The following is a 25,000-nucleotide window of genomic DNA, read 5'->3' as shown; positions in this document are numbered from 1 at the left end:
CTGTCATCCATATATCATACACACACACACACACACACACTCACGCACACACACTCACAGGTCCATGCTTGGCATCCTCTGCCTCATAGGTGTAGTGGTCCAGAGCGATAACATAGAAGCCAGACTCCACCCGGTCACAGCGGCGTCCAAACATGTGCTCCCTGCACACACACTGTCCTGTGTTTGGGTCACAGCTGGACACACAATGACAACAGTTATGTAATGTTAGTTTCCAATTTGTTCAACATATACACAAGCTTCAGTGTGGTGTAATTGTTGTTGTTGAGATACTGTAGATTTTGTTAGTTCATACTTTTTATCACAAATTATGAAACTCTCAGGGCAGAGACTTCGAGAATGTTGAACATAAATTTCTATAATATGAGATAAACGTGAATATAAGAAAATGTGTCGTATGTCCTCTTTAAATCGTACTTATTGTCGACAGCGCCGCCCTGGTCACAGTCACATGGTCTGCATCCATCCATATCGTTGGACAGGCCCCAATGCTGTGGCTGCAGGACAAAGAACAGAGGTACAGTACATGTCTGTTACACACACACACACACACACACACACACACACACACATACACGTACACACAGGGGAAGTGTAAAGAATGCTGATCCTTACCAGACACTGATCACATTTGTGTCCGTCGACGAGGCGTTTGCAGAAGCACCTTCCTGTCTCCGAATCACATATGTTTCCTCCCGTCAGGATGCCCAGCGGGTCACAGGTACAAGCTACCAAAACACAGAATCGCACAATGACTGTTTGTGTATGTGAATAGAGTGTGTGTTTGTTTTTATAACGTGTGTTTATAGGTGTGGACATTAACAGTACATGTTGATGTCCACACGTTACAGTAGTAAAGGACCTTCATCCCATGATTCTATTTGGTATAAAAATAAAGATATACTATAATACTCTGTTTTATATATATAAGTTTTATATTATTATAAGTCGATATTATAAGTAAATTTTTTAGATTCTGTAATATTTGTGGAATATTTATTTTGTTAGTTTTTTGAGATTGATACAGTATTTTTTGGAGACTTACTTTGTAGAATAGTCCCTGTGCGTGTGTGTCTGTGTGTGTGTGTGTGTGTGTTTGTGTTTGTGTGCGTGTGTGAGACGTACGCAGACAGCCGTGCGGCCCCTGTCCCAGCCCGTGGTGTCCCTGTCTGCAGTGGTTGCATCGCTCTCCCTCCACGTTGGCCTTGCAGCGACACTGACCTGAGATCAGCCCGACCATCACGTCTGTGCGAGCGTCACACAGGCCGCCCTCCAGGGAGCCGCTGGGGTCGCAGTTACACGCTGAGAGAACGGGAAAAACAATGTATTTAATACCTTCAATAATGTGATTGCATGCAAACCTCACTGCGACATCTCTACCACTCTTACAGTCCGACTCCATCTCAACATCTATACATACATGTACAATAGCTCTCTTTGAATTCTCTCTCCTGTGGTTTTTCCCTTTTTTTCCATACAAGTTCATGTTTTCAGGGACTTTTCCTTGTCTTCCTGGAGCGCTTTGGGTCGGGTCGTGAACTTCATGTTGCGTGGGCCTGTAAAGCCCTTTCAGACATTGTAAGCGATATTGGGCTATTCAAATAAACTTCCTGTGACCATTAAAGGTTTAGAGTAACAATAGCTGAAAATAACATTACTATTCTAATAAGCGCTACAAACACAGTACTTTAAAAGTAGTCCAGCAGGGAGATGACAGGAAGAGCGAGAGGGGTGCTAAAAGGCGGGGGAGGCCATTTTAACTGCAGATCTCAACTTCTACCCAATACTTTGCAAGTAATTACAATCGCACTGGAACAACAGCTACTTTCTGCTTTTCAGTTCAAAGGCCTCGATGCAATTGGTGAAAACGACACCAGATGGTGCTTGTCTAAGTTTGTGGAGAAGAAGTGGGACACGGACATTTTAACAAGCTTGTTCACGGGCCTGGTAATAAGTAGAATAGACCATAAAATGGAGGCCAGTGTTTCTCCAGCACGGGGCCGCTCAGGGTTCAGAGGTTAAACAGGGGTGACGCACGTTCACAGATGTTAGGGTCCCTCAGGTCTCTGTTTGGGTGCTGGAAGAAGAAGGGTCGGCACTGCTCGCACTGTCGGCCGATGGTGTTGTGCAGGCACTCGTCGCACACGCCTCCGCTCACGTTACCCGTCGTCATGTACACGGCCGCGTCGAAATGACACGAGGAGGAGTGCTGGTTACACTCGCACTCTGAGGAAGAGACAGAGGTGGGGACAGCGTAGATGTAAACATCAAGTTATTCCTCAATTAATCCCAATAGAGACCAACTTGGTCTCACAACTTGTGGGGCAAAAATGTTGAAGCAGTATAAAGTCTTTGTCTTTGTCTTGTGGTTTAATTCAGAAGGTGTATAAAATCATAATAATTCATCCTCTGAGGACCATGTTTATAAACAACATACTCTATCTCATTGTGTGTGTGTGTGTGTGTGTGTGTGTGTCTCACGCTCGCATGCGTGGGTGTTTCGTCCCTCTGCAGGTCTCCAAGGTGTATCGTGGTAGAAGTCTTGACAGCGTTCACAATTCAAGCCCTCTGTGTTGTGATTACACACACAGCGGCCGTGGACCTACACACACATGCCCACAAAACACACACACACACAGAATATAATGTGAAACTTCTAAATCTTCTGAAGTTCTGTGAGTAGGTTGTTGATTGTGTGCATGTATTTTACACACCATTCCCTCTCCACTCGTAGGTGCTCCGGCTATCGGTGCGCACTCAGAGGCGTGGCCGTAGCAGAAGCAGTTGCCACGGACGACCATGTCATAGAGGGCGTAGTAGTACTTCTCCGTCACCTCGTCGCGGGAGTCGAGGAGGTTGTCACCCAGCGTGTGGAGTTTAGTGAACTGAATCCGCAGGTTGGTGATCTTCAGCATGTCTGTAGTGAACCACACATCAGACACATTACACATTTATTTATTATAGGTGCAATTCATCAGTCGGGACCACTGAGCAGCCACTTGTTACACAGTTTTGACTTTAGTGCCTGGCTCAAGGGCATACCGATGATGAGGATTTATTCATTTCTAACAGCAACCTGCTCTACTACATCTTTTTCTCATCTAAGTCCTAGACGTGAAGTATGTGGTGTGTGTCTGTGAGAGAGAGAGAGTGAGAGATGTTCAGAGGCTGTGTAGCTTCCACATGTGAAATTCCTCCCTGTGCTCCTCCTGTCTGACCTTTGGCCCTGTAGTGCTGTTCCAAATCACCGCTGAGCAACAAACGACTAGAAATCACAGGAAATCATCTCGCTAGATACACGCTGATGCATTTAATAGATGACTCTGTTGCACCTTAGAGTGTCGAGAGGTCAGAGGTCAGACCTGAGTTGAAGTAAACACAAACACAGTTCAGCTTCTATTGAATGGAAAATGGAGAGCAGCTTACTCTGTATCCTCAGACTGTAGGGGTCGTCAATCTTAAAGGCGGGGTCGAGTACCCGGAATATCACCTGTGATGGGAGAAAAGGTGAGAGACAAAAGTGTAATGGAAATTATTCTTATGTGCCGGCCTTCTCTCATTTTTTTCCCCAGAATGCTGACACACCTCTCCCTCGCTCGACGGCTCGATGTCCGAGTACCGAGAGTCACAGATGACGTCGTCCACTTTGACCAGCGGCCTGGAGTAGACGCCGGGAAAGGATGATTGGCAGTCGTAGGCGTAGTACCGGTAAACCTGCCACGTCTTCCCAAAGTCCATGGAGCGTTCGATCACCATGGCAGCCGGCCGAAACGTCTGATAAATAAACCACAGAGTAAGAAAAAACTAATGTTTATAAAGGAGATTAGATGAGGTTAGATAAAATTAGATTAGATTAGATTAGATTAGATTGAGAATAGTTATATAATCTTATCCAAAATGGTGTAATGTATTATAATCTATGATATATCTATTTTTTTGGATGTTGCCTTACACTTTACGTTTCTGAACCAACATTCTTCTTTGCTGCTGATCAAATCAAAGTGTTGAAACATTGAAAGTCGGATGAATTAGTTTTACCCGCATCTAAAACAATGACATCATGGCAACTGACAACTGATAAGAAAAAGTGACATCGCTATAACAACAGAGGAGGGGACTGTTAAAGGTTTCCTGCTAGCAGCCCCAACACAGGACGGGACAGGATGTTCATACACTCTGTAAGAATGTGAGTGTGTGTGTTAGAGTGTGTGTTTTGACTATGAAGCAGAGCCACAATGTCAATGACAGGCAAGCAGCCTTTTACTGCAAATCTTCCTCTCCCTCCTCCTCCTCTTCCCATTGCTCCCCTGAGACCAGAACGATTTCCCACATTCCTCCACAGCAGCTGTCCGACGCTGTGTTTATCTCCATGCCCTGGGTATGGGAGTATTTGCATGATACTTGTGTGTGTGTGGGAGTTCTTGTTTGTGTATGTGTGTGTGTGTGTGTGGGAGAGAGAGAGAGAGAGAGAGAGAGAGAGAGAGAGAGAGAGAGGGAGAGAGAGAGTGAGAGAATAAGCACCCTGAACGTCATGATGAGGTGTGTGAAATGAAACTCGGCCTCCAAGTCCAGCTGGATGGTCACATTCTCCACACCTGGAGGAGATGGGAAACATGTATTAGCACAGATGTTCTCTCACACACACACACACACACACACACATAAAACCATGAGGAAAACTCTGAAATGGACTGAAATAGTAGAAGGAAAGAAAGAAGGTTGTAGAGGTGAATGAATAGGGATCAAAGGAAGGAGATATTTGCATACACTAATCAGATACAGAGAAAAGTAAGGCATCTTCCTCTGAATTTCAGAGGAAGAGTCTGAAAGAGTCTGAAATGTCCTAGGAGAAAAGCAGGAAGTGTCCAAAAATGGAAATACGCAAGTGAAATACCAGTATCAGCTCTGTGTATTTACTTACCTTCCCATTCTGTGTACATTTACTCAGGAAATGCATAATCAAAGTCATATATCTTCCTAAAGAAAACACTATTAGGACTATCATCACCACACTTAAACATGGTCCCTCGAGAACATTTACACACACACACACACACACACACATTCTCTCTACATATGTCAGCTGGCCCTCTGGCCACACCCCCATACAAACTTGATCGTTCTATAGCTTTTGGACGCCAAAATGGAGCTTTAGTATTAATGTGAGGGAATTAGGAAATCCCACTCTGTGTCTGAAGCTTCCTGCCATTTCAAAGACATCTGCAGCGCTGGAAACTCTCCTTCCATGACTCACACCTCACATACATTCCCACCACTACTGTGTGTGTGCGTGTGTGTGTGAACAGTATCTGTGGGAGGGAGTAGAGCAAAGCAGCTGTAATGTAATTAGTTTCAGGACTGAGGTTCTCATGAGGTTTTACGTGCTGGATCACACAGGTGGAGAGTAAGTGAGTACTGGACTGGAGTGACATACTGGGATTTTACTTTTGAGAAACTTTTCACTTTCTTCCACAACTTTTTTCATACTTCCTTTTCCACCTTACTCCCATTCTCTTCCTTCCTCTTTTAAGTATGTTTGACTCCTTTTACATTTTTCTTCTATAAAACATTGACCTGTAGGAGTGTATTTAGAAGGATATTTATTCAGAGCCCTGTAGTAAGATAACAAAACCTAAAATGACAAATCTTCCTATAAATAGTAAATCGTTGTTACGTTACAATCCTCATTACACACTTCTTTTTTTCCAGTTCAGCTAATGACATGACACATCTGTTTCTCCTGCACACACACCTGTTCTCTGCAGGACACTTATAAGCCCCGCCCACCCAGCCCTCTGTGAGTGGCCGCAGTGAGTGCGCCTGTGATCTCTCTGTCTAGTCATTACCAGGCTAGCTTCTCGTGAGAAAAGGCTCGGTGCTCACTCACACGCCATCTTCTTCACTAATGTCAAACCAGAGAGGAAGAGGAGTTTCTCTTACTGTCTGTAATTCATAAACACACACTCTTTCTGTTCCTTTCCCACATCGCTCTCTCTCTCTATTCCTCCTCTTCCTGCTCTTGCTGTCTCCTGGTACTTTGGAATTTAGTATTCAAGTCTTGAGGGACTTCCTAGTGTTATGTAGGATTTGGTTTTGGTACCGTTCTCAGACTGCCACCAGGTCTTGAGGCGGTTGAGGGCGAAGCTGGTGACCACGTTCTCGATGGTGTGGCTGACGTTGTTGCTCTCCTCAAACTTCAGCCTGGAGTCGCACATGAAACATTTCGTGTCCTCCTGATGGATGCCAAGTGTTACAGAGAGAGAAAGTTAGAGAGAAAGTTAGGGAGTTAATGAGGTGTGTGTCGTGTTTCAGTGTTCTCATCCTGTCTGTGCTACGGCGGCTTTATAATGAATTCACCACTCTTGTAAACAACCGAGGCTCAGGCTGCATACCAGAAGCTTTAACAGAAAACCTCAAATCCTTCTTCAAAATCCCCAAAAAGCAATGAGTGAGATACATGTTTGGTTTATGGGGGATTGAACCAGTCAGATCTGGGATGGAGCCACATCTGGATCCCTGGCAGGCAGAGTATCAGATGTACTGCTTTTATTGGTTTTGGAAAAAGAACATGAGGCATAATGGAGGATATGCGGTGTCACCTTTTCTGTCCTCAGGAGTAAGTAGGATATGGAAAAATCCTGACTGTCTCTCTTATCATTACTATTAATTACTATATCTATTATTATTACAATTACTACATATACTTTAAAATGTCCTAGAGTGGCTTTGTATAACGACATAAACACATATGACAGCACAGAATGACTTATAACAACATTTATGCAGGATAAGTCCAAGCACCAGCGTCACAGTTGTAGTTGTAGTATGAGTGAGTACTCATTCCACCACAGTAAGACTTGCTCTGGTTCTCTTACAAACATAGACACTCTCACACACACACACTGAGGCCCGATGCCAAATATGTAGAGACTGCTGAAATCCCACAATATTGGAGTGAGTGAATAAAAATGTGTCTTCTCAGTTTCATGCTGGACTGTTCTGCAATGTGACTCCCGTCTTGCTAAGTGCTTCCACTTCAAATTGTTTCTAGGAGACGCCTGACTGCCTCCTCCTCGACCTCATCTGAGGCTCATACTTAAGGCCTGTGCTCATCCCTCAGTTCATAAAGCCACCATTCACACAAAGCCTGACAGCAGAAGCAGCCCAAGGGTCTTTGATAAAAAGAGAATATCTTCATCGCTTTGCTCTTCCTCGCCCCAAATTCCCATGCAGACAGGGCTGGGATTGTGCTGCACACAGTGCTTATTGTGGAGGGAAATGCCAGCACTCCCACTCAGCAGGACACCCAGACGACGTAGTACTGTGCACACACACACATATGCATAATGTAATCTGATTTTTGATGATAAATGCATCTGTGGTTTGGTCACCCATCACGTAATGGTTGAGTGTCGTGCTGAGCGAAACCCAATAACCCATTACGTCCCTTGTTTCCAGTGCCGGCCCTACATGTTAATCAGCTTTATGGCCCCCATGGTGGTTTAGTCGTTTAAAAGCAGATTTTGGCGGTGTTACAAATTGTACAAATATAATCTGTCTGCTGAGGGCTTATTGATTTCTGAAGTATTTCTAGCAGGAGTCTTCTTACCTCCAGATGTCCGACAATGCAGAATTGTTCAGGTCTCTCCATGCCGCAGGTGGAGGAGACGTCAAGTTTGTGCGAGCGGCCAATCAGCAGGTCTCCGGTGGCCGGGTAACAGCTGCCCTCAGTGCAAACATCCCCGAAATCTGGCAACTGAGCCTGGATAGGATGCCACAGCACTGCAGGGAGGAGAACTGCTGTTAGTCATCCCCGCACTGATCTAACACTAAAATTATTGATTGATTAGTTGGTGAATTGATAGACAAAGACACATAAGAGTTGCTTAATAGGGTTAACACAGGCATCATTACTAAAGTGAACAAGAAAAGCCAGGTGGTGTGGTTATTCATCCTCCAGTTTACTATAATCTCAAAGTTATCAGATGAGGCCAAATCAGGTGAGCAAGATGGCTGCTGACAGACAGACACACAGACACACAGACAGACAGACAGACACACAGACACACAGACACACAGACAGACACACACACAGACAGAAACACAGACACACAGACAGACAGACAGATGGATAGAGCTCTGAAACAGCTCTTAAACTTTCCTCTGTTTTCAATTGTAACCCTGAAGCACCAAACATGTTTACACTCATTTCTATTAAATTAAAGTCATATGGATTCACTCACTGAGTCTATCGGGGCAAAATGTCATCAATTAACAGCACTGAATTATTCAGCTTCAGGTCATGAGCCTTAACAGAACTTGAGAGTTTAAACGTTTTTACCTTAAGAAATCAGTCTGAGTGCTAGGAGGAGAATGTTAGAAATTCACGGAATAATGGTTTGCATGTGGATCACATTACATGTACCGTTGGTGGTGAAGTGAGCACAAACTCACTGGCAGCTGGACAGAAATTCAACCTAGAGAACTGATTTTTCCCAAATACCTGAGAGATCCAAGAACAGGAAACAAACTAAACTCACCCAAAGCTGCTGCGACTGGGATTAAGAGGAACATTTCCAGCACTGGCGCATTGACAGCTCGTCCTCAGTGTGGATGCGTCCTGCTGCAAAGTGTGTGTGTTTGTGTCTGTGTGTGTAAAGTGTAAAGTCAGAGGGAGTTGTCTTGTTGAAGGAATCTGCATCCCACCAACTCCTCCCCGCCGCGCACACTCTGTTGATTCAATCTACTTTGGGCAAAAACACAACAAGTCACAAATTCTACCCTCCAATGAAATATTAGAGGGGCTTTACAAAAACGAGCTGGGACTACCACTTGTAAGTAACCAAAGTCAACACTATATGATGTGTAATCACGTAATAGCATTAAGGTTACAGCTCCATCCTACTCTGAAAGGCTGTTATGCCCCATTTAGTCCCATACTATAGCAGGCAGCACCATCTGGCGGCGTTTTGCGGAATTGCTAATACAAACTCTACTACTTTAGTTTATTGAAATACTGATGATAAATCATAATGTATCTGCTTTTTATGCTTGCTTGTTTTTCTTTTAATTTATCTTTAATTTTAACTCCAAAGTTGTCCGGTTTATGTTCACATATAAAATACTATGTGTGTTGAGCATGTATTTCAATGCGTGTCATTTTCTAAACTGTACACATCACTCTTCATTGTCCCACTGTTCCTCTTTGGGCCGTACTACTGTTTAATTCTCTAAAAAATAAGCACATTGTAATGTAAACAGTAGCACTTGTAAAGCGGAACGTTGTAAGACATCCAGGAATGGAGGTCGGATGTGCGACAGAGACGGACCGGAAGCAGCGTGAGGGTACCGAAGACTCTCCAGAAACATTGCAGCTCGTAAGTTTTACATTTCGATCTCATTTATCGAAACAATATGACACTAAAAATGTTCAAACGCATTGCGGTTTATCTGTCTGCTAACATCGACAGGCTGGAGAAAGAAGAAAACATGGCGTAACATGTACGTCTGTGTTAATTCCATGTGAAGGCTGAAAGGCGGGATTGTACAGAGCCTCATGGTTACATTACACCGAGACTTAGACGAACTTGTCATTGTTATTCAAGCTGTACATAAAGTGTACATTTGAACGAAAGTACGTTGCAATTGGCTCACCGGATAGTTATTTGCAGCAGAAAAACAAACAAACAAACAAAGAATGAATAATGTAGATATAAATATATACTGCACTAAATTATATATACACATTTCTGCAAACAGGATGTTAAGAGTAGGGAAATGATACGCTACCTACAGATTGCACAGAATCAATTCAATTATTGCATGTATAATACATTTAAGATATAAAGGTATATTATACAAAATTAAAATATTGCACATATAATACATAGAATTTAAATAGAATGTATCCAGAAAAGTCTTAGTAAGGGGGCGGGTGCTGGCAGGGGAAGGGAGGGGGGTATTTGACCTGGTGACAGTTCGGTGAATGGGTGGGAGGGAGGCTTAGGGTTATTTTGAGTTTAAGAGTCTGATGGCTTGGGGGAAGAAGCTGTTGGAATCTGTCTGTTCTCCTCCTTATGCTGCACGATGTTCGGGCCCGTGGTCAGGCAGCCTGTGTGCAATGTCTCTGATGGACGGAAGAGAAGCCCCAATGATCTTCTCGGCTGTCCTCACCGCTCTTCTTAGATGCTTCCAGCTGCAGAGGTGTTGCAGTCTCCAAACCAGATAGAGATGCAGCTGGTTAGCACTCTCTCTATGGTAGCTCTGTAGAACATGTTTCACCAGGGATGTGGTGTTGAGGGACCAGGTCAGACTGTGTGTGATCTGCATCCCCACCTAAATGATTCCAGCATCACGTTAGAACACAAACTACCTCATTCAATCCAGCTGGCTTTATGCTGCCTGGCTTATCGGTAATGGCACTCGTCAGACACACCTCATGTGTTGGTATATGTGGCATTAAACATCACGTTAGTCACCAAACAGCAGTGAAATCAGGTTAGTATCGCTTAACCTGATGAAGACATTTTGTGGTTTAGGTTCAAGGATTGTAGGAATAGAGTTATCAAAGACATCTTAAGTAAACAACCTTTTCCCGGCCTGGTTCGGTTTTAACTGTGTATTTTGTAGATATGTTATGAATATTCCTTTCTAGTGACAATGTCCTAATTTGTGTTTCTCAGACAAAGTGTCCTCAGTTGCAGCGTGTGTTTGCTTCCTGCTTCCCTCTGAGCTGATCTACAAAGCAGAGCTACCATGTTGAGAAATGCATCTGCACAGGTGAGGAGTGTGTGATATATGCTGCTTCATCTTGTGCATGGAGTCAATTTGGACTATTGACAAAAAAAAGTGTTTTTGAAATATAACTTTGTGGACTTTCTTCTTTACACCATAGATTTTCAGACAGATGGTCAGATACAGAAGCACTGAAGCCAACCTCATCCTGGAAAGATGTGAGTAAAGTGTGTGTGTGTGTGCGTGTGTATCTTCTCTCATTAAGGTTGCCAATAAGGAAAAGAGAATCCATCAAGTAGGTCTAAACCTAATTTCCTCCTGAATGTGTGTTTCTTGCAGCGATTAACCGGGTTCAGCTGCTGGGCAGAGTGGGTCAGGACCCCGTGATGAGACAAGTGGAGGGTCGCAACCCCGTCACCATCTTTTCAGTAGCGACCAATGAGATGTGGCGCTCTGGGGAAGGCGAGATTGGTGCTACAGGTATTAGACATCTGAGCAAATGTATTCCACTCTTTGTGAAACATTACTGAGCTGGAGGGTTTGGACAAAGAATCTCTGTCCTGGTTATATGCTCCATGGGGCTTGCAGGTGCGATTCTGAACACAAGAGGGCGCCAAAAGACCCTGTATGTTGTTGCTCATCATAACCTATAGCTGTATGATAAATGTCATTAAGGGCCCAAGTCCTGATTTAAAACTTAAGTGACATAAGAAATCTCTGCTGAGGAAAAACAAGGATTGATGGATAAGTTTTGAGCCTGCACTTTTGAGTATTTGTTTGAGACTTGCAGTATTGGTGAACTCCTTCCTCACTCTCAAAGTCTTGGAAGTTACCAGCATCTGAAACGGCTCTGCACTTATGTGATGTGTATATATATCATTTATGTTTTATTTCATTTTACTTTTGTTCAACACAAAATACAAAAAAGAGCAAAAACAGACGGTGACGAGTTGGGTTAAATGTAACAAATGAGATAGAAACCAAGACACAAACAAGCATCAACAAAAAGAAAATGGATACTGCAGGGGTGAAAGAGAGGTGGCACAGCTGCAGGAAAGAAAGTGAGGCGGCTCATTTTCACTGCCTGTGGTTTGTTTATGGTGTCAGAATAAGAAGAAGAAAAGAATCAGCCAATCCTCGGAGAGATAAACAGCCAAGTATCGGTTGTGTTGTAGTTTCTGCTTCTCTCTAACTAAGATTTGTCCTCATAATCCTCTTCCATGACTTCGGCAATTTACTGTGCTTGTGTTTTCTGACTTTAGGCGACATCAGTCAGAAGACAACGTGGCATCGCGTGTCTGTGTTCAAACCAGGTCTGAGAGACGTGGCCTACCAGTACGTCAAGAAAGGGTACGGACTAAAATTTCTGTCCTTACACACCTTTACCTGCAACATGCTGGACCTGATCCTGAGTGTGTGTGTGTTTGTGTGTGTTGCAGGGCTCGGGTCCTGGTGGAGGGGAAGCTGGACTATGGCGAGTATGTTGACAAAAACCAAGTGAGACGGCAGGCCACTACCATCATCGCAGGTGAGAAATACACACACACACACACACACGCACACACACAGTCCCTCATTCTATCCATCCCAGCACGGCACCTAAATGCCTCCTCTGCCTCTTCTTATTTCTGCAGACAACATCATCTTCCTGAGTGAGAACATCAGACCGTGAGAGTCTCACCTTGTTGTCTACGTCTTTTCTACAACCGCTTTATATAAAAACAGAATAAGACTGAAGTAGTGACTCATTCTGCCTGGACACACTGGTTGAGTGTCACCTCGACGCCCTCTTGCTGGTGGATGGGATGAAAATAACGCAAGAGAGATTTTCCGGTTCTGTGATTCGTCCATCGTTTAAGTGTTTCTTCTTCTGCTGTTGCTCTCATGAGGATCATGGTTGAAAAAATTCCTAATACTCTTTCTTTCAGGGTCACTTAAATCACCTCATATGCTCTTATTTGCGCAAGAATGTGACACTTTGTCATTGAAGTTAGAGAAATGGTCAAGATAAAAATGTAAAGTTAGTGTGTTCCAATACGACTGCTGTTTAATACGATTAGCTTTTTGTTCATGTTTTGCTCCTTGGCAGAAGCTCTTCATTAAGGTACCTTTCTGTTGATTTGGCTGCCAAATCTCTGACCTTTCTTGCACTTTCCCAATTTTATTATTTGTTTGACTTTTTTTGTGTAGTCTAACTTGACTTAGCCATCTCTCTTTTCATTTGCAGTCTTGTATGATTTGTGTTTTCCTGTTCACGTCTCTGAGATATGCATCATTATAAGCATAGGATGATAAATAGTATTGATACAACAAGGGAAACTGTCGTTGGTCGTTGGTCGACCTGTCATTCTGTTTCTCAATTTGTTTTTTCTGCTTCATCACTCTGGTATCAGTTGCGTTTGTTACACCATCTCTTTTTCATTTCCTTCCCAGACAACTGCATAGCTGTTGTATTGCTGCAGATATGTAACAGATGCTTTAAAGTAGTTTTTTCCCCTGGTGTATTCATCTTTACTGTACTTTGTAAAGTTAAAAAACAAAGCATACAGATAAAGTTAAGATAAACGTCACAACAAATAGCCTGGTAACATAGGATTCATAAGAGATATCATAGACTGAAGGTGTTAACGTGTACTTGTGTGACCTAAAGCTAACCGCAGAAAAAGGCTGTCTTCCAAATAGTAGGGACGGGCCTTATTCAGAGGTATTCTTGGCCTTAGCTGATTGGTCAATGGAAATGTGTAAATCTTCTCTGATTGGCTGCGTCATCTGTCGGTTTAAAGCTCAGCGGTTCGATGACACATGATTGGTCAATCCAAGCGCTGCGCAGGAGAAATTCAGATGTGGGCTTTAAACCGATTGTGGCGTCTGATTGGTCCGTTTGGTTGATGTGGGCGCGGCCTGGGCTCGAGCCGAGACCTGTGAAGGTTTAGGAATCCCCGTGAAGCTAACAGAGTTAGCAAATAAAAGACCAGAAGTAGGTAAAATGGAGTTCAGAATAAAGCGATTTTACGTTTGTAACTGAGGAAAAGTGAAACTGCCAGAAAGACAAACAATAATGTAGAAACCTCCACAAGGAGTTACTAGTCAAAACCGCGTTATATGGTCTTGTAAAAGTTTAGATGTTAACTCTTACAACATACATCTTGAGTGTTAACAGCATTTTATCTGGTGTGTACAGTATTATTTTGAATTTCTCAACCGGGAATGTCAAATTAATTGGTGAACTTCAACACGAATTCAAAATACAAAAACGGAACTGGGTTAATTATTAAGCATGTAATAAACTGTATAAAACTACAACAAGACGCTGATGAACTTTTTTTTACATTTACTAAACACTAACATATTAGAATGTGCCGTCTCTCCGGCGTCCTTCTGTGACTCCGCCCATAAATTCCAGTGCGTCTGGCTCTGTTGGAGGAGCAAAGAAAAGCAAAAGAGGGACTGACAAGCCCCAGAGCCCGCGGTGGACCCTGAACTGAAGAGGAGATGATAAACAACGTAAACAACAACAAAACAGAGCCCCGATCCGATCACCACAGCTCCAAACCCAGACTGAACTCACATTTAAACACGCTGTGCCTGCATTAAGAAAGCGGCGTTCCACTTTTTCCTCACTTAGAAAACTTTAGCATAACTTTCCGGAGCTCTCGAAGGACTCCCGGGAGTTTGTGATCTGTTTTTACCGCTGAGGGAAAAACAAACCAGTCATCCGTAAGGAGAGAAGACAAACAAAGTAATGGAGATCCTGGACAGCAGCGAATCGTTTCTACACTGGGACAGAAACCTCAGTGAGCTCTCAGAGGCCGGAGACAACGATTGTGTCCTCTACAACAACGTGAGTTATCAATCACTTTCGCGATATCAGAAAGAAATACGTGCCAGTGATCAATTGGGGTTTGGTAGTTCGATTGCAATGATCCTGATTTTCCTTTGATTAGGCATTGATGTGAGTGAAGGGGGAGGGTGATTCTCTTTGACCCTGCTCTCCGTTCACAGCTTGAAACCTTGGGGTCCAGGTTGCAGCAGGTACATGCAACATAGTTAAGAGGATACTTCAGGCCTCTCTTAAATGTAATGAAGAAGCAAATAACATAGGAAAGGTAAATGAAGATTTAACACACACATTAAAAGATGAAGACCGATTCACATTTTAACAATCTTTAAAAGTTCATTAAAACGTGTTCATAGGAAAACAGTTTGAATAAACTAGTGGCAGACATGTAAAGCTGCACCATCTTTATGCATTTTTTTTTAAGTGCATTTTTAACCTGTGATGACTACAGGTTATACATCATCTATTTTAAAAGAGCATTACATCACCGGCTCTATGGCACAGTAACATTTCTAATGACTACATATAGTACAGTTTTCTCGCCAGAAGTAATGAAGGCCAGGCCATGTGTTTGCATCCCATAACTGGTCCTCCGAGTCAGTTCCTATTTGAACCAACCAGACCTGCAGCTAGACACTTTGTGCTCTAAATCAACAGCTTAACACGGCCCCCCTGAAAACAGTCAATATCTATAAACATCTGCACATTCCAGGGTCCCTCTTCAACTCTGAATCACCCAAATTGTTCAGTTTCACCCAGTTGAGGATCCCTGCTACTGATGACTCCACCATGTGTGTGTGTGTGTGTGTGTGTGTGTGTGTGTGTGTGTGTGTGTGTGTGTGTGTGTGTGTGTGTGTGTGTGTGTGTGTGTGTGTGTGTGTGTGTGTGAAGCAGACAGTGTCGAGTGCAGAAGATGTGCGCTGGTGAGAACATAGACCGACAAACAGATGCTTCTCCATCCCATAACCCTTTGACAATAATCAAAATAGCCGACATAAGACCAGGAGGTTGGTTAAGCAATGAGTGGATAAACGTTTACATTTTATAGCGAGCTGACAGTCTGATGTGTGTTCTGTCTCTATCCCTGCTATTATTCATTAGACTCTAATGAAAACATTCAAAAACTTGTAGGAAAGTTTGGCATCTTATACATGTAGAAAATCTGATTTGTTTTCTCTTATATCAGGAGAAATGACATACCGGTATGTTATTGCAACAATTGATGCAGCATATTTCCCCTTGACAATCTTTGTAAAGGCTTCTCTGGTTACTGTGGTTATGCAATGTTACTCATTGTGCTCCTCTTGTCTCATTTTCTTTTGCTGTCCTCTGAGAGCTTCCTCATGTTGCACAATACTGCACACACACACATACACACACACAAGCATGCAGAGAAAAGAGAGCAACCCTTGCTTTTAAATGCTCCTTCAGTTATGTAACCTGAAGTATATGCTCCAGCCATATGGCTTTCTGGGTAACACTGTGGGCCAAGAGGAGAGAGTGTGTGTTGTGTGTGCCCATGTGTGTATGTGTGTATGCGCAGTGAGGAGTGAAAGAGTGATTAGGTTTACAAGGGAAAATGCAGCTGTCTTTCAGGATAGGAATCAGACACCATTGGCCTACTGAGTCTGAGCCTGAGACAATACACACACACACACACACACACACACACACACACACACTTTGGCATTTACCTTCACCAGGTAAGCCTACAGACAGGTAGGGACTTGTTCTCATGAAGCTTCACATAGTGTTCAGACTGGATGCTGGGTCATTAAACGGCTCCTCAGGCTACGATTCCTGTCCAAACCCAAATATTTCATGCCGGCTCATCTTTTGCCGGCTTATCTTTTTTTTTTTTGAGAGAAAATCCCAAGATTTTGAATTTGTGATGGTATTTCAAAACACAGCTCTGTACACTCTCAAGAGTCACAAGTCATCCTTGTGTCCACCTTGAGCTGTCAATAGTTCCCTGATCCATTCCAAATCTGACGATCTGCTTAGAATTTAGCAGAATACATTTTGAACTGCTCCCTGGTGGACACAAATGTTTGATTCATCAGATCGACATTAAATCAGAAGCAAGTGGGAAGTTCAACTCACAGCAGTTTTCAATTAAAAGTCAGCTTATCCCTAACAGCTGGCAAAGGCCGGTGGGGACACCAGTAGACTTGTGAAATCACATATACATATGGATTATAAAATTTGTTGTCGTGTGTTGTGAAATTGTGCTCAATCTTTCCACATACCCCAAGTTAGCTAGGCCAAGTACCCCAATGCGTGCAAGTAGCCCCGTTTGTGAAAGTTTGATGGTGGATTAAAACTTCCCAGGTGCAGTTTGTTCCTCAGTTTAAGTCAGAATGTGGCTCTGGCACAGTTTAATGATGCCAGTGTTGCTCAGCCGGTGAAGGATTCTGTATTGCTTTCATTGTTTGGATATTTGGGCTGAGAAAGGAGTGGTTTAGGAGTTTCCGTCCCTCCTAAGGTCACTTCATGAGCAGTGGAATGTGCTCTCTGCTTCAGGTGTTGAGAAACCACGTTTATGTCCAATATGAGACTGCCCTGCACTTACACACACACACACACACAAAGGCCAGGTTGTGTCAAGGAGCGCTTAAATACACTTGTTAATGTAACGAAATTACTGACTATTTATAGTGAAGGTGTGTGTGTGTGAGGTTAGGCTGCATGAATGTGACGACCAACAAGACTTCACTGTGTGGGAAAGATTGAATCTCTCAGAGCCTCAGAACAGACTGGAGTCTTTGTTCCACTCCCCTGCCTGTGCCCCCCCTTCTTATTCCTTAGTGGGTCGAGATGTGCACACACACACACACACCCTGACAGAGCCCAGACACACACTCTCACTTTCCAGTCGTGGGGTTTGTTGACATGGAATTCCTCACAACATAGCAAACATTCTGAACCACAGAGCATCTCTCTCTCTCTCTCTCTCTCTCTCTCTTTCTTTCTTTCTTTCTTTCTTTCTTTCTCTATCTATCTTACTCTTTGTGTGTGTGTTTGTGTGTGTTTGTGTGTGTGTGTGTGTGTGTGTGTGTGTGTGTGTGTGTGTATGTGTGTGTGTGTGTGTGTGTGTGTGTGTGTGTGTGTGTGACAAATTCCTGTTCCTCTCATCATTTTAGGTCACTCCCATTGCACTCAGGTTTCATGTGGTAACATCACGTCGGTATGAAGGTGGAGCCCATCATTCATCTTCAGTCACATATTAAACACAAGCCAACAGGCGTGAACAATGACGTGTGACAACATCAACTGATATCTGTAGAATCAATGACTGAGACGCATTTGGAAAAAGTGACAACCAATATTTGCATTCTGTGAATGGAAACAGCAAAAATACATGATAAGTGAGAGCAGTAGTGAAGAAATATTTATTATGTTGAATTTTACTATGGAATTTGTTAGTTAAACTTCAGAATTTCTGCAATTTGGTTCCTTTAAAGTCGACTGATAGTGTTAAGGGAAATTCAGATAGTCTCTCTCATAATATGGCTATAGTAAATCAGCAGATCTTTGTAAGGTTTTGGATTTGGAACCATCGCATTGTGCATATTTGGTGTTTTTATCTTTATCAGACATTACATTACATTACATTACGATCATTTGGCAGACGCTTTTATCCAAAGCGACTTACATTACATTACCACCCTTCGCAGAGGGGGGAGCAATTGAGGGTTCGGTGCCTTGCTCAGGGGCACCTCGGCAGGGGCTCGAACCGGCAACCCTCCGGTTCCCAAGCGGAAGCACTACCCACTGAGCCACTGCCTCCTTATCAGCTTGTTTATTTCTAAGCAAGGTCATGGGAGAGACAGAGAGATCTGAAGCGTTAGAGGTGGACAGACTGGTCAGAGTGGACAGACGGACGGACAGTGACTTTAAATATTTTGCTCTTCTAATGTGTGTATGTAAGGGCGGCCTGCTGCTCAGCACACACTGTACTAGCAGAGAGCAAAAACCCACGCAGGCCAAAATGCACACAGGCGGTTCAGACATGTGCACTTACATAACACAGCGACTGCATACCTGCTCATGAAGAGACGCCTCTGCCCAAAAATCACACACTCATTCTAGGAATCAATAAACACAGAATGATTGATAATGGTAACAATGATTAAATTTGATCAAAAATCGAATTTCACGGCAGTAATAATGGTGTTGATGTCTTTCTCTCTCTCTCTCTCTCTCTCTCTCTCTCTCTCTCAGACACACACAAACAGACGCACACACGCAGGGTAAACGGCTTGTTCCATGTGTTCACAGAGCCGTGCCTGTTCTCCGTTGGGGCAGGGCATCCTGCTCTCTCTCTTGCTCCCACTCTCTCTCTCTCTCTCTCTCTCTCTCTCTCTCTCTCTCTCTCTGAATGGTCCATGTGTCTGCTGTAACACGAGTGTCAGTCTGTTGGGAAGGACGGTCATTCAGGACACCATGACATGCACACACACACACACACACACAGTATGAATGAATGATGCATTTAGACCAAGTAAAACAAATAAGTGACTCCATTATAAGGTAACATTAAGTGTAGAGTAATGAAGTGACAAAGATTATTACTGCAGTGGTATCCATGGTAACTGAGGAGATAACATCAATAGAGGTCAGAGTTTATTGGTAGTGAAAGTGACAGGCGCACCATCAGTTTTGCAGCATGACGCATGTTCCATTATCACATTGTGTCATCAAGCTGCCCTATCTATAGCTCAGTGTGTGTGTGTTATTCAGGGAACGTGCTTTGTATGACACACACACACACACACACACACACACACACACACACACACACACACACACACACACACACACACACACACACACACACACACACGCAGCTACGTAGTTCTTCAGGTGTGGGGCCGGATCTGCAGGTTGTTCTGTTTTTGCTCTCAGTAAAGAGAAGTTGACTCTGCTGAATAAACAAACAGAGTCAAGAAACAGAATCCCAGCAGTTCAGCCAGAACTTCAATAATGAAGCTGTTTTAGTAGAAATTCGGCTTTGGATCCCAACAGAGCATGAAAAAGCTCCGTTAACTTTACAGTCAAACTATGCAAATATACAATAAAATGAAGTACTACATGTTTTGCATGGCAGCAGCTCTGCAGATCTCACAGGCTTCAGTATTTGAGTTTAAAGCAGAGAAATCATACAAATGTCAATACTCTACAATACTTTAAAACCATCTAAAGCCATCGTCTTAATGTAGTTGGGCGCAATAACAGCAGATTGGCAAACAACAGCTCGCCATAATTCCATGCGATTCCAACCGGTCTGTGTGTGTGTGTGTGTGTGCGCGCACGCGTGCGCCTGTGTGTGTGTGTGGAATGAAGCACCTCAATCGAGAGTCTCTCATAATATGATTATGCAACAGAATCATACACGGAATAGTATGAATTCTTTTAATGTGTACATGTTGCAGAAGTTCAATACACACTGAGTGAAAACAGACCTTTTTTTAATGCTGTGTGTCGGCATTCTTTGCACACGTTGCCTCGGCCCTCTTGGCGTTAATCAAACCCATCTTGGCGTGAACTTCAGAAAGTGACAGCAGTCTACAGATGGCCTGCATATGTACGTTTCTGTTGCATGGCGTCGTCTCTTGGTCTGATGCAACTTCTCCTCGAACTTTGAAAGAACATTCTGTGCGTGAAAGAGTTTGTCTGTGTGTGTGTCTCGGCCCAATAAGGAGGGGAAAGAGAGAGAGAGAGAGAGACCTCAGTTTGCCGCAGGCAGCCATTTGAGAGCAAGGCGAAGGTAGTAATCAGTGTGAGGGGTCATTACTGAAAATCCAGTCTTCATTCTGTGTGGTTAAAGTTAAAATGATCCCTCTGATGGTCTATTTCTGCCCACCTCTCCCTCTCTCTCTTTTGTATTTTGGTAAAAGAAGTAAAAGGATGACTTGTACAGGAAAAGTCCTGCATAAAGTAAAGGTTAACATTTCTCAAGCACTGAGATTGAAGACATTTAAAGGGTGGTTTTTAATGTTTTCAACAGCAAGAAAAGTTTGTGTGAAAAGTTAAAACCCCAAATCTGCAAAGTTCCTCACAAGTGGGGCAGTTTCCCCTCTTAAAGGGCGTCGAAACAAATGCCTATCTGTTATCCTTCGCCTCTCTTCTCAAGGCAGCGCAAAGGGATTTAAAAGGCCGTGTGTGTGTGTGGTTAGCAGGGTGTGGGCTTAAATATCCTTCTGGGCAGACTGTTTGCACACCCAGCCCTAAAATCTGGATCTGGATCCTGGAAGTATAGAGTCTCTTATAGTCACTGTGTGGTGACATGCAGCACAGTGACCACACTCACACAATCACACACACCCTCCTTTATTCATCTTCACCCCTTTCTCGTCTCTTATTTCTTTAGACTGAGGCACCGTTTCTACACCTCAGTCTAACGTTTGCTTTTATTAGACTAAGGCCTCTGTATGTTATTTGCAAAAAATAAACGTGTAAAATATCCCCAAGAGTTGCTGCTATTAAACATGAAAGCGTTTTTGTCTGTTAAGTGTTGATTGAGCGTTAAACTGCGGGGGGTGTGAGCTTTGGTGTTTTTTCTTTTTATGAATGATGCAGCGTACAATCAGGACAGAAGCACCCGACCTCTCCATCCGCTGTCTAGTTAACCCTTCACCTCCCCAGCCCCTCCTCATCCGTCTTTCCTCCGGGGCGATATGAGGACGAGTCGGCTCCTGTCCAACATACCAGAGACCCCCCGCCCCTGCCCTCCCCTCCATTCCTGGCATTGCTCCTGGAAAAAAAATGCCTGATTTGAAAGAGGACTCCAAAACGAGAATATGAGGTTCGGAAAGAATAGAAGAGTGAAATCTGATACTTGAGGCGTTTTCTTTCCTCCTCTGTCATCTCAGTGGATTCTTGGGCGATCTTTGGCTTGTGGGAGGGTTCTCCAGTGCGCCGGGTCGTTACGTTCTTTAAAATAAGAAGGCCCACGCAAAACCTCGACCAAAATTAGCACGGTACAGGGCGTCCTGGTGCCTGGCTGGCGGCGAAGTGACCGTAACGTTCTGTCTTCACTGGCCCCTCCCACAAAAAATGCTCCAGACACTCAATCAAAATCAAACAAAGGCAAAAGAATCAGGAATACAATCTTAAATGATATTGGTTGTTTCAAACCCATATCCACAAGAAGTTCATTCATCCATTTAAACTTCTGTGAGTGTGTGTTAGCGTGTGGCTACTTGGCAACAGAGGCCTCACCTTTGCAGAGGAATTAAGATTAGCAAAAACATGCCCAAACAACTTTCCCCCGGGGTTTGATCGTTCTGAGGGGGAAGCACAGAATGACCCAGTTTTTACCCAGCAACAAAAACGTCACATTTAGGGATCAGACTGCAAAAAACACAACAATACATACGTAAATGTATTTGTGCTTTATTTTCGAGCTCTTGTCTTCTCGTAAATGTCTGACCCTCTGGAAGAAGAAGAAGAAGAAGAAGAAGAAGATGAAGATTGAGGGTTTTAACCAAAATGAGTGTGTGAGGAGAGGGGTGAGAGAGTTCAGTGTTTGCGTGAGAGAGTGTGTATGAGAGTGAGACAGAGCGAGGGAACAATTGGCTATGGTACATCATGACCGGTCAGTCTTACAGTGGGAAGATGGAAATTGTGTGTGTGTGTGTGTGACCCAATTTTCATCCAGCATAGTCGGAGGATGAGAGCAGAGAGAGAGGTGGGTCTGGGAGGCATACAGAACCAGCTGTGCTTGTGTTGGACTCTCATCTGGCAGCTGTGTGTGTGTGTGTGTGTGTGTGTGTGTGTGTGTGTGTGTGTGTGTGTGTGTGTGTAAGGAGATGAGGTGGAGTCTAGACTTACTGATATTAATGTCGAATGACCAGAGGCTTGAATATTCTTATATATTATTTACTAAAACATATTGACATTATCGTCTAGTGCTGATGCATTATGCTGTGTCATTTATTGGATTGAACAATCGATTGGCTGCTCAGTCGACTTGCTGGTTCAGTCATTTCATGACGTGTGTACAGAGTGAGGGGGGTCAACAGAGCAAGAGTGGAAAGTCTGTGTGTGTGTGTGTGTGTGTGTGTGTGTGTGTGTGTGTGTGTGTGTATTTGGGGGTTACTGAACACAGAAGGAAGCGATTATAGAGGCTAAAGATACTTTAGACTTTTTCCATTCATCATCTTCTGCCTGCTTACCCTTTTCCATCTCTCTGCGTTCCTAATGCACATACACAAACACACACACACGTGCATTCTAATATCAGCACCAGCCTGAACACAAGCACAGTGGCCCCAGATAAAGGCCAACTCATGCTTTTGAACTTTGATCTGGAATGTTTTCCTCTCGGTTTTTGAACTCATCATCTTGACACTTCCTATTTATAAGACCTTTCCTGTCCTCTCCTGTTTCTTCAATCATGTGTGTGTGTGTGTGTGTGTGTGTGTGTGTGTGTGTGTGTGTGTGTATTGCTGTCCCAGTCTGTGGGTGAAGAGTAAACACAGTGGCCCTGCTGGATATCACGCCTACTGTTATTCTCTCACATCCTGTTGTTTACATTCACCACTACTGTTATCCTTATGAGAACCAGTTTGAGCCCCTGTAGGAATGAAGGCATTTTTGTGAAGCGAGGTCATGTTGACTGGAGTTCTCCCTTGGAGTCTGGCATTATGGAACAAATGACATCAGCAAGGAGATTAGTCATCATCTATAGTCAAACAAGAGTGTGTGTATGTATCTATGAGAAAATGGAGCTGAGCTTTATATTTTTAAAGCTTATTCCCCACCAGTTCTCTGTCATACCCCAGACATGAGACCTCCTGCGCGCTGCCCCCCTTCAGATAAAAGCAGATAGCTGAAATCCCCCAAGGCCTGAGACTTATTCCCCTAACACACGCTGCATCGATGCCACAGCCGAGACGACGTGGGACCCTCCAGCTCAGTGTTGATAAGCACATAGACGGAGATAAAGTGTTCTGACACTCGGCTCGGCTTGGCTCAGACCAAGCCTGGCAAACGTCTCACGATCTCAAAGAAGTTTATTTGTGGAGCCCAGGATCAAATTCACTGTCTTACGATGGCTTCCAGCTGCTTTATTACGGTCGAAACTGTTGTTGACTGGATTGTATTCTAATTCTCTTGTAAAAAGGGAAGAAATACTTGTTGACTTACAGGAAAAGAGGCAGTTATGGAGGAAGTACTCAAATTATTTTCTTCTGTAGGAAAGTGTCAGTAAAATATACTCAGATATTGTTTCATTTAATAATAACTTCATTTCCTCGTCAAAGAGAAAGTCAATCAAATTAGATTCATATCACATTAATCCTACAACTCAAGTGCTAAATGGGAACAATTTAATAGATACAAATCATCTTACAAAAAATAAGAAAAAAGATGAAATATAAATGATATAAACAAAGGAAGGTTTACAAAGACAGAGGGGAGGGGAAAAGAAGAATGGAAGCCACTGTAAATCCCAAACAATAAACAATTGAAATTCATGATCCGATGATTGGCACGTCGATAGAAAATGAAATGAAGTAATTAATGCCGGAGGAAAAGTAGGGTGTAGTTTATAAGGAGGACTGATTGCACAACCGAACCCGTCAATCAGTATGAAACAAGTATGGTGAGAATCCATGAGAGCAGAAACTCAAATCAAAAGGCAAAAAATAAATAATTGTGTGTGTGTGTGTGTGTGTGTGTGTGTGTGTGTGTGTGTGTGTGTGTGTGTGTGTGTGTGTGTGTGTGTGTGTGTGTGTGTGTGTGTGTGTGTGTGTGTGCGTGCGTGCGTGCGTGCGTGCGTGCGTGCGTGTCCATGATAGAGAGAAAATGCGATGTAGGGCAGCAGACTCAGCTGGGGAGGATCTGGTGTAACTCATCACACACACAACAGAAACCTCTTTGTGTGTCTGTGTGTATCCTCTGAGGAACCAACAGGGAGGTGTTATTCAGGGCCGAGTGTGTAACTTAACACTTCGCCCAGCTGGGACACAGAGCCGCTGGAATGCAAAGCCTGAATGGGAATACAGGGAGCCAGATTGGGACAAGGGATGCCCAGGGATCCCATAATGCAACGGTTGCAAGAAGGTGATACCACTTTCAGGAGTTTTTTCTAAGATCAAATATTACTTATGATCCCTTAAAGGATTTTCAGTCATAAAATGTAACGTACACAGACTTTATTACATAAGCCTGCTGGTCAACTCAACAAGCAATAAGATGGCCAATAAAAGAAACCCAGACAGCTGTGATGGTCATTAGTTTCCGGGTTAATTAGTGGTCTGACGGTGGGAAAAGGTAAAGGGAATTTCTTCCCCTCCCCCAGGTCGAGGGTGTTCATTTGTGCAACTGTGTGTGTGTGTGTGTGTTGGAATCAAACGTTTATGCTAAGGGGATGGAGGAAGAGGAAGACTTGATGATGCAACA

The 25,000-nt window shown here is 43.5% G+C and overlaps 3 protein-coding genes across 3 annotated transcripts in view; 2 read left to right on the top strand and 1 right to left on the bottom strand.

The window, feature by feature from the left end:
- Positions 1-8,701, bottom strand: part of lamb1b (laminin, beta 1b) — a 17,709-nt gene extending 9,008 nt beyond the window's left edge. The window contains exons 1-13 of the mRNA XM_076160064.1: positions 8,559-8,701; positions 7,628-7,800; positions 6,119-6,251; positions 4,540-4,613; positions 3,604-3,792; positions 3,445-3,508; positions 2,733-2,935; positions 2,500-2,620; positions 2,056-2,244; positions 1,144-1,320; positions 634-746; positions 436-515; positions 59-194 (exon numbers count right to left, since the gene is read on the bottom strand). Coding sequence (XP_076016179.1) covers positions 59-194; positions 436-515; positions 634-746; positions 1,144-1,320; positions 2,056-2,244; positions 2,500-2,620; positions 2,733-2,935; positions 3,445-3,508; positions 3,604-3,792; positions 4,540-4,613; positions 6,119-6,251; positions 7,628-7,800; positions 8,559-8,592 — 1,686 coding nt within the window. The 5' untranslated portion in view covers positions 8,593-8,701. The remainder of the gene's footprint in view (positions 1-58; positions 195-435; positions 516-633; positions 747-1,143; positions 1,321-2,055; positions 2,245-2,499; positions 2,621-2,732; positions 2,936-3,444; positions 3,509-3,603; positions 3,793-4,539; positions 4,614-6,118; positions 6,252-7,627; positions 7,801-8,558) is intronic.
- A 621-nt stretch (positions 8,702-9,322) lies between these two features.
- On the top strand, positions 9,323-12,930 carry ssbp1 (single-stranded DNA binding protein 1). Its single transcript, XM_076160051.1, has 7 exons — positions 9,323-9,395; positions 10,701-10,797; positions 10,913-10,970; positions 11,092-11,232; positions 12,015-12,102; positions 12,192-12,280; positions 12,387-12,930. Exons 2-7 carry the CDS (start codon positions 10,774-10,776, stop codon positions 12,422-12,424), a joined length of 438 nt encoding a protein of 145 aa, XP_076016166.1. The 5' UTR covers positions 9,323-9,395; positions 10,701-10,773; the 3' UTR covers positions 12,425-12,930.
- Positions 12,931-14,188: 1,258 nt separating this feature from the next.
- creb3l2 (cAMP responsive element binding protein 3-like 2) overlaps positions 14,189-25,000 on the top strand; it is a 22,625-nt gene continuing 11,813 nt past the window's right edge. Inside the window, exon 1 of the mRNA XM_076160050.1 lies at positions 14,189-14,593. Coding sequence (XP_076016165.1) covers positions 14,495-14,593 — 99 coding nt within the window. The 5' untranslated portion in view covers positions 14,189-14,494. The remainder of the gene's footprint in view (positions 14,594-25,000) is intronic.

This window comes from Genypterus blacodes, unplaced genomic scaffold, assembly GCF_046128005.1.
Source record: "Genypterus blacodes isolate CSIRO-AG114 ecotype Tasmania unplaced genomic scaffold, CSIRO-AGI_Gbla_v1 ptg000103l_1, whole genome shotgun sequence".
NCBI lineage: Eukaryota > Metazoa > Chordata > Actinopteri > Ophidiiformes > Ophidiidae > Genypterus > Genypterus blacodes.
The sequence above is the reverse complement of the archived record's forward strand: the minus strand, read 5'-3'. Positions and strand labels throughout refer to the sequence as shown.